This window comes from Stegostoma tigrinum, chromosome 7 (genome assembly GCF_030684315.1).
Source record: "Stegostoma tigrinum isolate sSteTig4 chromosome 7, sSteTig4.hap1, whole genome shotgun sequence".
Classification (NCBI taxonomy): Eukaryota; Metazoa; Chordata; class Chondrichthyes; order Orectolobiformes; family Stegostomatidae; genus Stegostoma; species Stegostoma tigrinum.
Genome location: NC_081360.1, coordinates 60903184 through 60920206, shown reverse-complemented (window position 1 = coordinate 60920206; position 17023 = coordinate 60903184). Strand labels below are relative to the sequence as shown.

At 38.6% G+C, this 17023-nt stretch overlaps 1 protein-coding gene across 4 annotated transcripts in view; it reads left to right on the top strand.

Moving 5' to 3' along the window:
• The first annotated feature begins 1803 nt into the window (after nt 1-1803).
• The window catches only part of fap (fibroblast activation protein, alpha), an 86203-nt gene continuing 70983 nt past the window's right edge, over nt 1804-17023 (top strand). Inside the window, exons 1-4 of one of the 4 annotated variants that reach the window (XM_048535119.2) lie at nt 1804-2152; nt 2434-2563; nt 2874-2961; nt 12781-12819. In XM_048535119.2, coding sequence (XP_048391076.1) covers nt 2558-2563; nt 2874-2961; nt 12781-12819 — 133 coding nt within the window. In that variant the 5' untranslated portion in view covers nt 1804-2152; nt 2434-2557. The other 3 variants (XM_048535121.2, XM_048535122.2, XM_048535120.2) reach the window with 3 other exon arrangements.

The following is a 17023-nucleotide window of genomic DNA, read 5'->3' as shown; positions in this document are numbered from 1 at the left end:
GTATACAAAATTGAATGAAATGTGGAATGAAATGGGTTAGCTCCTTCAATGAATCAGCGTAATAGGCCAAATGTCCTCTTCCATGCTGTACAGTTCTAAGGCTCTAATTTAAACCCATTCAAAATGTACATATTTTTAAATAATTAAAATTAGGCACTCGGATTCCATGCTAGTAACTATGAGCTTCTAATGCTTTGATAAATAACTGCCCCATTCATCATCTACAAAGTTAATAAGACACTTGTTAGGCATCACCTGGGGCACTACATACAATTCTGGGTGCTACCATACAGGAAACATATGAATGCATTGGAGGGAATGCTGATCTGGTTTACAAGAACAGGGCAGGGGTAGCACGGTGGCTCAGTGGTTAGCATTGCTGCCTCACAGCACCAGCAGCCTGGGTTCAATTCTATCCTCAGGCGGTGTGGAGTTTGCACATTCTCCCCATGTCTGCGTGGGTTTCCGTTGGGTCCTCATGTTTCCTCCCACAGTCCAAAGATGTGCAAGTTAGGTAAATTGCCCATGGTGTTCAGAGATGTGTAGATTAGGTCAGTTACAGTGGGATGGTCTGAGGTTCAGTGTGGAATTGTTGAGCCACAAGGCCTGGTTCCACACTGTAGGGATTCTATGAGGAACGATAATAGATTGAAGAAACTAAGACTGTTCTTGGAGAGAGCATGGCTAAGAGGAGATCTAATCTGCATAAATGGGCCAAATGTCTGCTTCCACACTATTTTCAAGTTCATTTGTGGGCTGGATACAGGACATAGGAAGAAAGTGTTCCCATTTGTAAAAGCAACATGGGCATAAATTTAAGCTGAGCTGCAAAAGAAGTGAGGAACTGTTTTTCACTCAGTCAGGAGTGAGGGAATGGAATGCTATCTGGTAATGGGTAAGTTTAATTGACACACCCAGAGGCATCGGATGATGATTTGGGTAAAACTAATGAGGAAGGGCAATCATAGAACATAGAACAGTACAGCACAGTACAGACCTTTTAGCCCACAATGTTGTGCCGAACTTTTACCCTAAACCTAAGGTCTATCTATCCTCCACCCCTACCTTATACTGTCATCCTTATGCCTATCTAATAGCCGCTTAATGCCCGAATGAGGCTGACTCCACTACCCTCTCCGGCAATGCATTCCACACCCTGCCCACTCTGAGTAAAGAGCCTACCTCTGACGTCTCCCCAAATCTACCTCCACTCACATTAAAACTATGCTCCCTTGTAACAGCTACCTCTACCCTAGGAAAAAGTCTCTGGCTGTCCAAATAATGTGGGGGAAAACCAAGAGATTGGTACCGGATAATGATGCTCTTTGAATAAGTCAGCACGGGCAGATAGGCCATATCACTGTGGTGATTAGGTAATAATATTGATAATATTATTATAACCCACCTGCTTTAGTTCTATGGGTTAATTACAGATGAAAGTGTCTACAGTTCTTGCTGGATTCTAAAGGATATTTGGGTAAAATGGCTACTAGTGTGTTTAATTTATTTCAGAAGGAACGTTTTACAATGAAAGAGCTGGGGTAGGGGTTATATATTACCCACAGGCATAAAGTTTGGGGGCAGGGACTGCTTATCCTCACAGTCCGTCTTCCAGCATTTTGTTATTTTTCTTTCTCTGCCTTGCATTTGTAACTGTTGCTCCTTCAGGGATAGTTTTTTTTGGATTCAAGATTTTTGCTGGCGTGTTTATCGCATTGATGGATATCGATTGTTTTTAATGAAACATCGCTGCACATAAGGAACATTACATAAATTTACCGCAAGGGCGAAGTTTAGGCGCACCAGTCACCAGCTTCCGTTCCAAAAAGGGAAACGGACAGAAAAAAGTTTTCTTTTACCAACCACCCCACCCTATCTTAGTAACGATGCTCTCGCAATTTGTATCGTTTTAACCTGATCCGTTCCAAATGCAAATTAGCACACCAATATTGTAGACTAATAATCCCGCTTTGGGATTATTAATGAATTTCTGCAAGACGACTTCTTGTTGTTTCGGTTGATGTCACATTATTCAAAAGTTAAAAAAAACTTGACTTTTTTCGCTCGGTAAGCCAAAACGTAGTATTACTTCAGCAGACGATAGCCTCAGTCCTATTTGTGAAGCTACTGCTCGCGTTACCCAACCCGAATGGTAAGTCGGTTCTTGAAGCAGCTGTTCTACCCACACCAATATGTTTTTCATTTCTGTCTTAAAATAAATAGTTTAGCAATGACAATTTCATCGTTCACTCACTTAATACGAGCTCCTCTCTCGAATGTACCATACCAAAAACACACTTGCTATCAGTTAACCTTTGCATTTACGACTCGTAAATGATCACCGAGCATATTATAGATAATATTTAACATAGCTTACTGAATTAAAAAAGACAAGGCACTTTTCGAGGGAATGTAAAGTTTTTTTGCCAGCAGTATATGACCCGTTCGGTAAGGATCAGCTTCCTGCATTACTGTCTTCCCTGCCTCGTCCACGGTTCAAAAGGGATCAAATCTAACGGAGTTTGCACTTCTCGCCAAAGAACAAGACTAACTAAACATGAAGGTCAGTAACCAGCGCGACATGATCATCTCACGGTGCAAAAAGTTGTTTTAATGTAGTACGACCAGAGCCAGATATGAAGTGTTAGCCATGCCAAATAACTTCATGTTGGATGTATTTGATAGAAATTATTGGAGGGTTTCCATTGTGGTGGCTTTACGATAACTTTGTACAAAGCAGAATTCCAGGCTAATCATAATGGTTCGACGGAGTTTTATTTTCGCGAGTTTAACTCTTAATGGGGAATGAAGGAGTATTAGTTTGGTATGGTGTTTTCAACGTACTCTTGTCCCATGAATTCTTTGCATTTCAGACCGTTTTGAAAGTTGTGCTGGGGGTCATTGCAACTGCTGTCGTCATCGTCGTGATAGCAGTTCCCATTGCAGTTTTGGTCGGCAACAGTAAGTGCATTTCAAGCGGTTTAGATATCGGAGCACGTCATTCATGATGTTTTCAGTTCTTATTTGTAGAATGGCTTGATTTTTCCACGAAGCGGCAGAAATTGATGTGAAAAAAACACAAGGTTTTGCAGAGCTGGTTTGCTCCCATTATGTCAATCTGATGTGTTACAGAGCGTTGAATCTGCAAAAGTTATCAATGCTTCTCTAAGCACATCCTTGGGAAATGTTGACTGATATTTACAGTGCAGATATTTTCATACCACGTGCGCAATTTCAATGAGGCGAGGAATTCACCAATGTGCGAATTTTACTTGTAGTTAGAAGGATCTAATACTGGAGTCATATCAACACAGATACAGGAAATTATTCCCTCCGAGCCCATAATTAATTGTTTTTTAATACTATATTCCTTCCAAATCTGATTGTATTGATACCTCATATTTTACATATCTACTGTTTTGTTGCAAGTAGTTTTATATTTGCATTAGTAGTGTTCCTTATTACACTTGTATATGACATTTTAAGCACAGTATTACTTGCTGTAATTTTCTTACCATTGACAGTCTACTAAATATTGCAGAATTTATAGGGAAGTACCTTTCAAATTCTAGATCTTTATTAACATTTTACAATTGAGAGAAATCTCTTCACAGATTTGCAAGGTTTAAATCAGAATTACAAATTAAAACCAGTTTGTCTTTCACAACTAAAGCAGTTAACTGTATAAAATAAAGTTATAACAACAAACATAGAACAATGGTATAGCAATACAAATTGTCACACTCCTTGCTTTTTTCCTGTTCAAATGTATATCCAATTCCCTTTTTCAATCTTTTTGCATCCTTGTGAAAATATCTGCTCTAGCAGTACATACCAGATCAGTACAATCTGCTGAAAGTAAAATATTTCCTCAAGTCCTCTTTGGCTCTGTCATTAACCACCTTTTAAAACTAGGTCAAATAAAGCAAGGAACTATAAATTTTGGAAACCTGAAACAGACAGAAAATGCTGGAGAAACTCAGCATCTATGGAAACAGAAACAGAGCTAATGTTTTGAGTGCAGTGATGTGGTGAAGGGTCACTGGACTCAAAACATTTGCTCTGTTTTTCTCTCCAAAGATGCTGCTGGATCTGCAGAATGGTTCCAGTGTTTTCTTTGTTTAAAACTATGTCTTTTGGTTACCAACCCACATGGCATCGGAAACTATATCAAAACTATTTGTGATTTTCAAGCCCCCTATCTTGTATCCTCTTAATCTTCGTGATGTAAGGAGTAAAGTCCAGATTCTCTCAACAAATAACTGAAATCTGTCATTCTTAGTATTGTTGCAACAAACTTTCGTCTCTCGGGTTTGAGACCCATTTGAAAGTGTAGGACATGATTTTGGAAGACAAGATTGCCATTCTGAGGCCTACATGTATTTTACTTTATCTCACTCTTTTCCACCCCACCTCCCATGGCTGTTTATTGAGTGCTGAATTGGATTTTAGAATCTCTAAAAGACCTGTCCCCTACTTCCAAGTTCGAGAGCTTCTTCTCGCATTGGAGGAAGCCTGCTGATGAATTGAGTGCATTGGAAAGCAAGTTGGCAATGCTTTGCCAAATTCAAATATCACTGCTGGATATCATGTTTTATATGCTGCTGTATTTTAACTGTTATGATTCGTCATAAAGCTTTGCTTAAAAAGACAAATTAGCCATTATGTTGACCAGCACTTTTTCACTGTGATCTATTCGAGTAATTTTCATGGAGGAAAATGTGCCAGAATGCATTAAAAACTGAGAAAATGTGTTCAGAAACCCTCCTGTCCTGTTATGGACTGAGGTTTAAATGTCACAATAAAGAATGAAAGGAATTGTCCTGCTGTTAAACGTTAAAAGGAAAGTTGTACCACCAGTTCCACTCAACGGATTTGACTGGAAATTTGGTTTGAAGTGGAAAAGGTACACTTTGCTATTTCAGTTTAATTATCTGGAGCTGCTAAAATTTAGGATCATTATGAATGTTTGGCTGCATTTCAAAAGCAGTAGTCTACTGCCACAGCTGTTCATGGGTATGAAAGCACAGTTTTAAATACTTATGATAACGTTGTCAGCCTATCTGATTTGAGAAGGATTTCTTTTTGTCACAAATTCATGTTCACTTAAGGATTTTTATTGGCCAATAAGGTTTTTTGCAGTATCAATGTCAGTACACAGATTTATTGGGTTGTTGGATGTTTCAAGTTTTCTGACTGTATTTGGAAGAATTTCCATTGATGTTGCATGGTTCATGACTATTTTACCTTTTGGATACTGCATGAGTGGCCATCAAGAAAAATAGGGTGGAACAAGAGGAAATGAGATGCCATAGAAGTTGTAAAGACGGCTAGCAGGGAGGTGCAGAAGGCATATCAATGATGTTGAGATTTGGGCTGTTCTCCCTAAGAATCAAGGCAGATCAGCTCCACACACATACACTTTCCACACTGCAACACAGCTTACAAAATCCATCCCCTCCCCTACCATGCCCTTCAGAGGCAACAATCAAATAGGAATGAGGTTTGGGTTTCAGTTGTCAGGAACAGATCTGACTGCTGCTACCCTAGCCCACAACAGCGCTTGCCCTGCCACCTTCAGATATTGTTCTACAGAATTGCCAGGCCCCTCTTCTTACATCCCTTATAAAATTATATCCTTTCATTCATATTGCCATCTTTCATTTCTTCTCTCGACATGAAATGTTAGAATCCTCTGCATTAAGCTTTACTTGGCATGAGTCTGCCCACTTTAGCATTTGTTTATGGGCTTCTGAAGTCAATTGCTATCATCCTTATTACTTAATACATCTGAGCTTAGTGTCAACTTCAAACTTCAAAGTTACTCCGTTTGCGCTAAAGTCCCTGTGATTACTATTTTAAGAAAAAGAGCGGTGATCTTAATGTATTGCAAAAAAAACTCTGTAATTATTCCATAATGAAACTAAGATAAAATGCACCTACACATTTTTAAATGGAGAACGACATCTTATTCGCATTCTCCCTGTCCTATGATTTCTGCCTTGTTGAAGGACAATGGTTTGAGGAGCCATTATGTCCAAGAGACCTTCGACGTTGCACTTTATCTTCACATGTTTATATGCCACCTTTGTTTCATTGCCTTTGGTCAATAACCTAGAATTTCCTACCTAATGCTGTAGAGCAAGCTTCATCACAGTAAAGAATGTGCATTTAGATAATGCCTTTCAAGAATAGACATAGAAGAATTGTGAATAAATACTGCAGTTAGATCAAATAACTTATTTGATAAGGGAAATTCGGAAGTTACGTGGCTCCAAAAGATTTTGCTTTGATACTTTATTTGGTGCTTTGGTTTTGGAATTTTGGAATGGATTTAAATATTTTATGCTACATACACAAGGTCTGAGAGGGTACAGTCTATCAAGTTGGACAGAAAGTAATTATAATGGCATCCTCCAGTAATCAAAAATCAAAAAAAAATCTGTTTCACATTGCTTCATTTTATTTTTCAGCATTCACTGATCTTGGAAATGACTGATTTTATGATGCTGCTATTATTGATATTACTTTGTGTAACATTTCGCACAATGAATGAACTGATTTGTTTAAAATAGATTTGAACCTTACAAAAATGTACACTGTTTTTCAAATTCTCTCATGAAATGTGGCGTCACTGAGGCTTGTATCTGTTGACCATCCATTATCGTTATGAAATGAAATGCTTTTTAGGTCATTACAGGAGGCAATTAGAAGAGTTTGTGTGTGTCTGGAGTCACATGTTCTGCAGATTTCCTTTCCTAATGAAGGACTTTAATGAACCAGTTGGATAATGGTGACTTCATTGTCTATGGTCCTCAGACTAGCTTTCAATTCCAAATTTATAAATTGCATTCAAGTTCTACCAGTTGCTGTGGTAGGTTTCGAACCCATATACCCAGAGTACTAGTCTGGACCTCTGCATTACTAGCATAGTGAAATTGCCCCAGTGCTATCATTTGCTCTGTGGACTTACAACTCATTTAATGTTTGTCTTTCAACAATTCCATCACCAATGATGTGTTGGTTTTAATCTCTATAAATATCACTATCAATCACATATATTTTAAAAAACAACTTACCAGAAATAGTGACAGTTGCAAAATGTAATGCTCTTCATCAGAATACAGCTGCCAGTAATGCCTTGACATGACTTTTTTTATCTTGTGCTTTTGGAGCCACAAACTGATACATTTCTATTGCTCCACCAGAGAAGAGATATTATTCATATCTATGAAAGGTGAGTTAGCAGATTTGAGATAAGGCTGTTGTTCAACTTAAGCAATTCTTATTATAATGTGAGCTTACATCAATATTAGATTTTTCAAAAATGGGAGCACTAGAAATAAAACTGAGCAAAGCTGCAAAGTTTCAGTTGTCAAAATCTCTAATACATTTTGACAAAATAAAATTTCAGATGTAGCCAAATAATTCATCCGATGACAAGTTTGAGTGTAGGTGGTAGTAAATAAGTGAAAAGGTGACAAACCATTCATAATTATCCATTTTAGTAACAAATAATAATGAACTTAATGAAAGTTAAAATGTACATTTACATGGTCTGCAGATAAATGAGGGTTGAATGTGTTATTTAATGTTACAGGGAATTAATCTGAATGTAAATTGTCCATTAATGGTTGGAACTTACACACTGGCTCCCTGATCTGCCCACATACTTTTGGCTGAAAACGAACCGAAACAATGACTTAAATGTGATAGGGCTATGAAGTTTATATTCTTAAATGTAACATTTATAGCGGTGATAGAGAGGGGAATTGTGTGATTATAAGTTTCTATGATTGAAAAGTTTATCACAGCACAAAGTGTATTGTAAGCAGTTATAAAGATGGAGTACATTTTCATAAAATTAAGAAATAGGAGGGGTAATTTCATTGCATTACTATTTGTCCAATGGTGAGATAAGATAAAGCCAGACATCTGCAAAGTAGTTAGACGGAGAGATAAGAACAATGGAACAATAATAAAAAAAAATTTGGCAAATGCTGGAAATCTGAAGTAAAAGCAGAGAGTATTGGAAAAACTTATCAGGTCTGCAAACATTTGTGGAGACAGAAACAGAGTTAACATTTCAGGCCCAGGATGACCACTTCAGAGCTGAAAGGAGAAGGAAAATGGTGGTTTTTTTATGCTGCTGATGCAAGGAGATGGGCATATGAGAAAGGAGGAAGGAAGAAGCAAGTGGAACAGATTGTGATGCTGCACAGAGCAAAAGACAAAGGCAGTGATAACAGTGATAAAAGAGGGATAGAGATGTAAAATCAGTGTAAGTGAAGGTGTAGAAAGGAGAAGATGGGTTCTCAATGCTAAGAGAAAATCCAAAAAGAGGTGGCCAGGAGATCGTGGGGAATGTAAGAGAAATGGAGGAAAGAAATCATACTCCAAAGTCTTGGAACTCAATATTGTTTCTGCCTTACAAGTATACATGCTTAGCCCTCTAAATATCCCCAAATCTCTCCTGCCCCTCCCCTACCCCTCTGTCACATGCATGCACACACGTACACATACACACATGCATTCTTTTTCTCTTCAAAAGAGAAAATAACAGTTCTACAGAGATTGGCCTTCTGAAAGCAAAACTTTCCATTCAAGAATAACCCATTAGCCATAGGGTAAAGTGTAGGATAATCTAGAATCTGTTGCTGTGGTGTTCTGGCATGGGTGATGAAATCACTTTGGTTGTCTCTGCAGTCACATCTTAAGATGATTCTTCAATTACTCTCTCAAAAGAACAAACAGTTCTGAACTTAGCACGAGGGGTTCCTTTTCAGAAATGAGAAAGATCAACTCAGCAACTTGTTCTTGGCAAGATTTCCTCCAATTCGGTTTGATCTTAGCAAGCTTCCTCCTAACCAAAACGGACTAAACAAGCAGCTATCCACACCTTTCATTGTTCAGAATAGCCACAGAAAGGTCTAGAAATTTTAATTAGAGATGTTTGGACATGGATCCTCTGGACAAGTGGGCCTCCCGGCTCAGGAAGGAATTCATCACTGTATCTCAAGAGCTCTCTCCCCAACAAAGTCTACAGCATTTATCTATAGCATGAGATTTCCATGCAGCCTTTTAAAAAGGTGCCTTAAATGTCCACAGTGAACCTTCAATGACATATTTTAAAGAAGCCACTGCGGGTGTTTTCACATGTCTTGAAATATCCACAGACCATCAAAGCTCAAATCCTCTAAGAAATATGGTTGATTTGAGACATGTAAATGTGGAATCTGGGAGGACCAAGTGTCTTTGATTTAATGGTTCCCAGCATTCTTTCATGTCGTATTTGCATGTTGATGCTTTCATAGAAATTACTCCGATTAGTCAACAAATTTCTTACTATCATATCAGCCAACTGCCAGGATCATAGAAGGTGAACTAAATGGACTTTGTTAGCTTCTGACTTAGCAAGTTCCTCTGAACCACCTAATAAAAGTTTTTGCAGCTGATCGTAGGTCACCAGATAATAAAATAAAATGAATCATTGCAAGATCATGACAAAAGCAAGTACACAGCGTTGAGGCCAAGCTTTCTGGTAAAGGCAGATTTAACGCACCTCAAAGCAGACTTGTATGATGATTTCCAGCAGTTTCTAGTATATTTACCACTTTTTCCTACTTTCTCCCTGATCTGAGTTCGAGGCAGTCTTGAGCCTTTTTGCATTTTTCAACCATATGCTGTACAGTTAAATAGTTCATGGTTTTTTGTTTTGCATACCCCACGCTCAGTCAATAAACCTGAATTTTCTTTATCTGTCAGTTAAAGAACATAGTTGTATGGCACTGTTTAATAGTTGACCTGCTCTCTCCTGTGCTATTGTAAAGGGCTAAGTGGCTTTTGTTTTAATTAGCCAATTAGCACTATTAAAAGAGCTACCCTTTAGTATCTATCTTGCTACACCATTGTGCAGCTAGATGTATTGTACAGTATATAGAATGATCCATTCCTCTGTAAAAGTCATCAGAATGCTCTGTGGTTATATAGCTCAACAATTGATGGGCCCACATAGAGGTCCATGATCCCTAGCACAAGAAACACCTAAGATTGTAAAGGAAAGATGACCAGTTGAATCTGGAAGGGTGCAATTCAGCCTTGTTTTTAAAAAGGTTTAAGGCTGGGCTTCTGAAAGTTAGGGTCAGAACCCCAAGTCCTTTCCCAGTGCTTCTCCCAAATCCAATCAAACCCCCTACTCACCCACATTCTCTGCTCTTGTAGATCTTCTCCCCTTGCCCTTTGCTCTGACAGTTCTTGCAGAGGTGTGACAGTTTTCAAGACTTAAAACGGGATCATAGTGGGAAGAAGTTTGGGATGTACTGATTTAAGAGGAAAGGAAGACTCGAGGAAGTTATGGAATTCCAAAATTGTGACCTGATGGTGAAGAATAAAAGATGAGCAGGGCTATGGAGATAAACTGGGACCAATTCGACAGCTTCTAGTAAACTGGCATGGATATGTTGGGTTGATTGTGTCACTTCTTGCTGTGATAACTTGGTGGGCATTATTTTTCTTTTTAAGTTTTGAAGCAAGCTTTTTAGATGGCAATGGACAGCCTGCTCCCACCATTGGATGCATTCACTAGATTGCCTGCCAATCAGCTCATTAAGAGCTGAGGGGTGAGCAAGGGTGAATACCTTCTCCTATCACAGGCGATATGGGTTACTAGAAGTTGTCGGCCAATTGGAGTTAAGCATTGCTTTTCTTTGTAGCGTGGTGGTGGAGGAAGGTGTCCAACAAAATATGGAGGCAAGGGAAGGGGTGGATTTCAGAGACCTCCCACTTGTTTCCCATCCAAACCTCTAATATCCCCAGAGAGGGGAATTCACTATCATCGCAATCATGCAAGCAGGTTGAACGTTTCCCCTTTCAGGAAGTTAGCTATGCTTCTTGCCTGGCTTAGCGATAGGTGATCAGAGTAATAGTGAGTTCAGGCCTTTAAGTGATCAATAATTAACCATTTAAGGAGCTTAATTGCTGTCAAGTTGAAAGTTGACCATGGTCCTTCTTGCCCGACACTAGAAATGGTGAGACAAAGATATGTTACTCTGGAGGGAAACTTCCTTGCACCTCCAGGAAGGGAATATCATGCACTATGACTTGATTAGAGGAAGCTTAAATTATAATTCACAGAATGTGAATTCAAGTCTTGACAGTTTGAGAATTTGTGTTCAGTTTATCAAATCTTGGAACTGAAAAGCTTGCATCATTAAAAGTGACCATAAAGATGCTGTTTCACTGCAATAACTCACACTGACTGACTAATGTCCTGAAAGGAAGGAAACCTGTTTTGAGCTTGTCTGGCATATGTAACTTCAGTCACACATCAGCATGGTGGTCTTTTAGATACCTATTGACATGCTACAGAAAATCGCAGTAGTATGGCTCCTACTCTCTGGAAGGCTGCTACTGTTGATTTTCCTGTCTGAACTCCTTGATTTTCATTCTCACAAGTTATTTTATTCCGCCAGGTCACCTGAAAACATTGCACCTGTTGATGAGATGTGGTTTCATACCTTGGCAAGCAGCTGGTCTTTATTTTTTTGTTCCGGTAGCTAATGCTGGGAGGCTATCTGTTTGATGTTGTTATAGAGATAGTAGGAATTGCCGATGCTGGAGAATCTGAGGTAACACGGTGTGAAGCTGGATGAACACAGCAGGCCAAGCAGCATCAGGGGAGCAGGAAAGTTTGACGTTTCGGGTCGGGACCCTTCATCAGAAGAATTTCTTCTGAAGAAGGGTCCCGACGCGAAACGTCAAACTTTCCTGCTCCCCTGATGCTACTTGGCCTGCTGTGTTCATCCAGCTTCACAATGTGTTGTCTGTTTAATGTGTCTGCCAGTTCCTGAGCTTAGTCTGTCCTCTCCCAAAATTTGCATGCATCTAAGAAGGACACTTACTCATGATCAGGAACAAGAAATCTGGCCAGCTCTTCCTTTTCCTCACCCGAGGAAACCACAGATAATTGTAAAAGGCAAAATACTTCCTGATGAGATTAGAGATAATGGGAACTGCAGATGCTGGAGAATCCAAGATAATAAAGTGTGAAGCTGGATGAACACAGCAGGCCAAGCAGCATCTCAGGAGCACAAAAGCTGACGTTTCGGGCCTAGACCCTTCATCCATTTGGCCAGCTACACAACTTCATTAAAAAATGATCTAAAACTTAAAATTAAAGCTAGGCAACTTAGGAATAATGCATTCCACAAAAAAAATAGAAATATCGAATGTTCTCCCTTGAAAGGTTGTGCATTCTGGATCAATTGAAGTTTTCAAGATATTCTTGTTAAAGGTATGAGAAACATGGAGCAAAGTTAAATAGATGAAGGGTCTAGGCCCGAAACGTCAGCTTTTGTGCTCCTGAGATGCTGCTTGGCCTGCTGTGTTCATCCAGCTTCACACTTTATTTTCCTGATGAGATCAACTAACTCAACAGATTGTGGATTAACCCTTGAATCTTTCTATGACAAGTAATTGACTTGCATGTATTACACATAACACCACTCTACAGATGTTGGAGGAGATTTTGTGGCCTTTCACACAATCAAAATCCTAGACTAATTTACTAACTTTTATTCTCCCACCTCCACATTTTTCCCAAGTGGAAAAAGTTAAAATTGACTCCAAGTCCATTACTAAACTCCCAAAGTTTCATCCAATTAAAATATCTGTCATAACAATCCTTTTGGGCTCTGGAAGAACATTCTTCACACCTCAACGTCTTCATAAATAGATGTATTTATATTATTAACTCTATGGGACTTTTTCCTTTTCTTTCAGAACCTAAATGGATACACTTGGACAAATACATGGTTTTCCGTAAGTTCAAGAAGCCAAATTTATTTGCAATTTTTCCTGACAAGTTATAATCATTATTGCGTACAAAAACAGAATAAATGTCATTGAGTCTAAATTAAAGAGGTGAGCTGGCAGTCCAGCAGCTCAACAGCAGAGCAGTAATACAGTTCAATGACATGAGTAGATGCTTTCAGTCTATTTATTGTAGTCCATATTCCATTTGGCCAGCTACACAACTTCATTAAAAAATTATCTAAAACTTAAAATTAAAGCTAGGCAACTTCGGAATAATCATTCCACAAAAAGATAATAGGAATATGGAATGTTCTCCCTTGAAAGGTTGTGCATTCTGGATCAATTGAAGTTTTCAAGATATTCTTGTTAAAGGTATGAGAAACATGGAGCAAAGTTAAATAGAGTTGAGGTACCGACCAGCCACGATCTAACTGAGTGGAAAGAAAGAACTGAAGAAGTAAAGGATCCATTGCTGCCCTTTATTTCTATGAAATGATGATACAAGATTGCAACAGCATAAAAGTCACACAAACATTAGAGTCTGTACTTGAATATAGCATTCACAATGTAGTGCTATTAGTCAGTGTGGGTGTGATCAAGGATCTGGAGTATGGTTTTGACATTTTCTCCAGATGCACTACAGTGAACAGCTAGGCACGATTCCCAAAATTGGCAATTGAGATGCAGCTTCTGGATGGAATGGAGCATCCATATGAGACATTCCATGATAACATTTATACAAAATAAACAAGCTTAGTAAAATAGACCAGTAACTGAATTACTTCATGAAATACGGTTGGCTTTGTTTTGTATTTGGGTTTTTTCCACAAATGTGTTGTATCTGCATATACTAGCCTTGATGGGGGAATAATTAAGGCTGGGACTAATGTCAAAACTGTGTCTGCGTGGTGTGTCTGATTTGGTTTCTGGAAGTTTTGTTTACGGAAAATAAAAAATGAACTTACTGCTCCTGAGATGCTGCTTGGCCTGCTGTGTTCATCCAGCCTCACATTTTATTAACTTTACTGTTTGTGTTTGTTGCCATTGTGTTTGGATTGGCGAACTTTTCTTACCCATCCATGGATTGTAGTTGGTTGTTTCATACTTCCATAGTTGCATGAGTTGCCCTGGTGATTTGAACAGAATAATTTAATTGAGTCTACAAAGTCACATTTGCAGAATTTCATACATCAAATTTGCAAGTGTGACAGTTTGAAGTGTAGTGTACACTTTCCTATACATTATGAACCATTTTAGTTCCAGACAGCAGAAGTGCGTTGTTTTGCAGTATTGAACCCCGAATGTACCATTTATCTCTTCCAAATTTGAGCACATTAAGACTCATAACTTTACATAACACTCTAACTCATTCGTTCTCATGACACATGCCTTACCTTCTCCTCCTTCTCTATAATTGATAGATCTTGTGGAACTGAAGTATGGTGTCACCTAACCAATACTTTTTATTCTTTCTCACTATTTAAAAACTTCTTGCATTCATGGCTTGACTTGAGGAAAAAGTGAATTGTAAAAATTGAGAGATGTATTTTAACTCCACTGCCTGGACACTGATCTTGCAGAATAGATAGCACAACATCATATAGTATTGTGATCAGAGATAATGGGAACTGCAGATGCTGGAGAATCCAAGATAACAAAATGTGAAGCTGGATGAACACAGCAGGCCAAGCAGCATCTCAGGAGCGCAAAAGCTGACGTTTCGGGCCTAGGCCCTTCATCAGAGAGCTCTCTGATGAAGGGTCTAGGCCCGAAATGTCAGCTTTTGTTCTTCTAAGATGCTGCTTGGCCTGCTGTGTTCATCCAGCTTCACACTTTGTTATCATATAGCATTCCCGATTTTCAATCAGCTAAAACTTACCTGGTGTGTTGTTTCACCATTAAATAGGCTTCCAGAGGTGAAGACAAAAATATACCTCATTTATTTGGCACTATTAATTGTGATTATCACTTTGTATGTTTGTGTTTAATATTTCTAAGAATGTTAGGTCAGTTCACATATATGATAAATATTTTTGAGAAACAGCAAAGTTTTTTTCAGTTACAAGTTATTTGGTGCTATTGCAGTGAAATATGGTGAATTATGAAATTCATCTGTATTCCTTGCAAGAAATATTACTTCAGCTTTAAAGCAGCACTATACAGATCTGTTGCTGTCAAATCCTACTTTGTAACTTTGTATGCTATGTGTATGTTCTATGTTGCTGACACAATATTGAGTCACCTATATGCGGCAACGTCTTGAGTAAGTATTCATGCATCACGAAGCTGTCACAACAGACAAAGCAAAAACTAATCAAAGTATGAAAAAGATTCTACTTCAGTGTTGGTGTTTATCCTTGTTTTATGTAATGTAACTCTATGAACAGATAAAACTTCATTTCAAGATTTTACAAGATTAAGTTTCCAAGTTATTAAGCAGAAGTGAAAGCTAAATCGGAGGAAGCAATCACTGTTTGTGGAGTCCAGGATGAAGCTATGTAGCCTCAAACATTAGTGCTAGGCCTTTATGGAGTGAATTTAAAAATGATCTTAGAAAGAGTAATAGAAGCTCAGAACTTCTCTTTCATGAATAGAAACTAATGCTGGGTTAATTATTCATTTTAAATCTATTGTTTTTAGCCAATGGTGTTAAGGGATGGGGGCAAAGGCTAGTACGTGGAGTTAAGTTGCAGTTTAGACAAGATCTCATTGAAGGTAGATAAGGTTTAATTGCTAAATGGCCGACTCCTATTCGTACGTTCCTCTCAGGAGACCAATTTTGATAATGCACATTTGTGAATATTGCGTGAGAACGCCAATTTGTCTTCGGTTTGAAACACTTGAATATTAAATATTTGAGTGTTAGAATTAATCTTGGCTTCCATGTGAAAACTGCAATGAGCAATGCATATTTACTAGTCTCAACAATTCAGATGAACCAGTTAATAAAGGCTAGCACCTTAAACTAAATGCAACTGTAATGCAGATCTGACTGTCAACCACTTCTTTAACACAACTGAATAAGTTAAAATAATTTTTTAGACTTGAGATTACAGGGATTTTGAATGTTTAAAATGACATGACACTGTACAGTGTTTCTGTACAAATTGCACCACAATGGCAACAAATATAATTTAGGAAAACAGTTGTAAAGTAAATTTAATGAAATGTTGAACAGCTGTACCCAGTACAAGTATACAAAATTGATTAACTGTTGGCCAGCAATTGGTGCTTTTCAGAAACACATTAGGTTTTGTACAGTTATGGATCTTGTGGTGTGCAGTGCAATTATTGCTAGAGATGACTGAGAGGTGGGGTTGGTTTCTGAAACTGATAGCAGCTCTGAATTCTTCACAATGAGGAACCCTAGGCTGAGGCTGAATTTGGTGACTGATGAGCAGCACAATATCTGCTGGAAAAGTGGGGTGTGGATGGAGATCACTGTTCTTTACAGGTACTGGCAGGACTTTGTTGTCCATTTTTTGGACAGGAGGTAATGATGTGGCTACTGGCAGGCAAACAGCAACCTGCCCCAGAGAGTTGCCAGCAGTTCAGGAGGGCAATGCCATGAGGAACAGTAACCACTGCTGAAGCAGAGTGGAGGCTATCTGAATTCAACAGGAAAGGGAAGAAAACCTTAAGTGTTAGAGACCTAGTAGTCGACAGAAAGCTGGCCAGGAAAAATAGCATTTCTGAAGAAGGGTCCTAACCTGAAACATCAGCTTTCCTGCTTCTCTGATGCTGCCTGGCCCGCTGTGTTTCTCCAGCACCACAATATGTTATCTCTGACTCCAGACTCAACAATTTTTACTATCTCTAGGATTGAGAGGATTGCCTTCCCTGCCCTTGATCCTCAAAAATCCCCCAAGGAGGTAACCTCCCTCTGTGGTGGGAATTTGATTTCTGATGGGATGATAAAATGCTTCTTTGCATGTTCAAATTCAGAAATCACACAACACCAGGTTAGAGTCCAACTGGTTTATTTGAAAACACAAGCTTTCGGAGCCTGTCTCCTTCTTCAGGTGTTAGTGAGAGAGGGAGTATCAGACACAGAATTTATAAGTAAAAGATCAAAGAGTCACGCCGCTGATCGGGTTGTATTAAAGAAACCTGAGATGCTGCTAAATCTTTAATCAGTTAGAATGTTTTAATTGGTTAATATGTATGTGTAAATCCCCAAATTCCTTTTAAGTCACTATCCTGGGAGAAC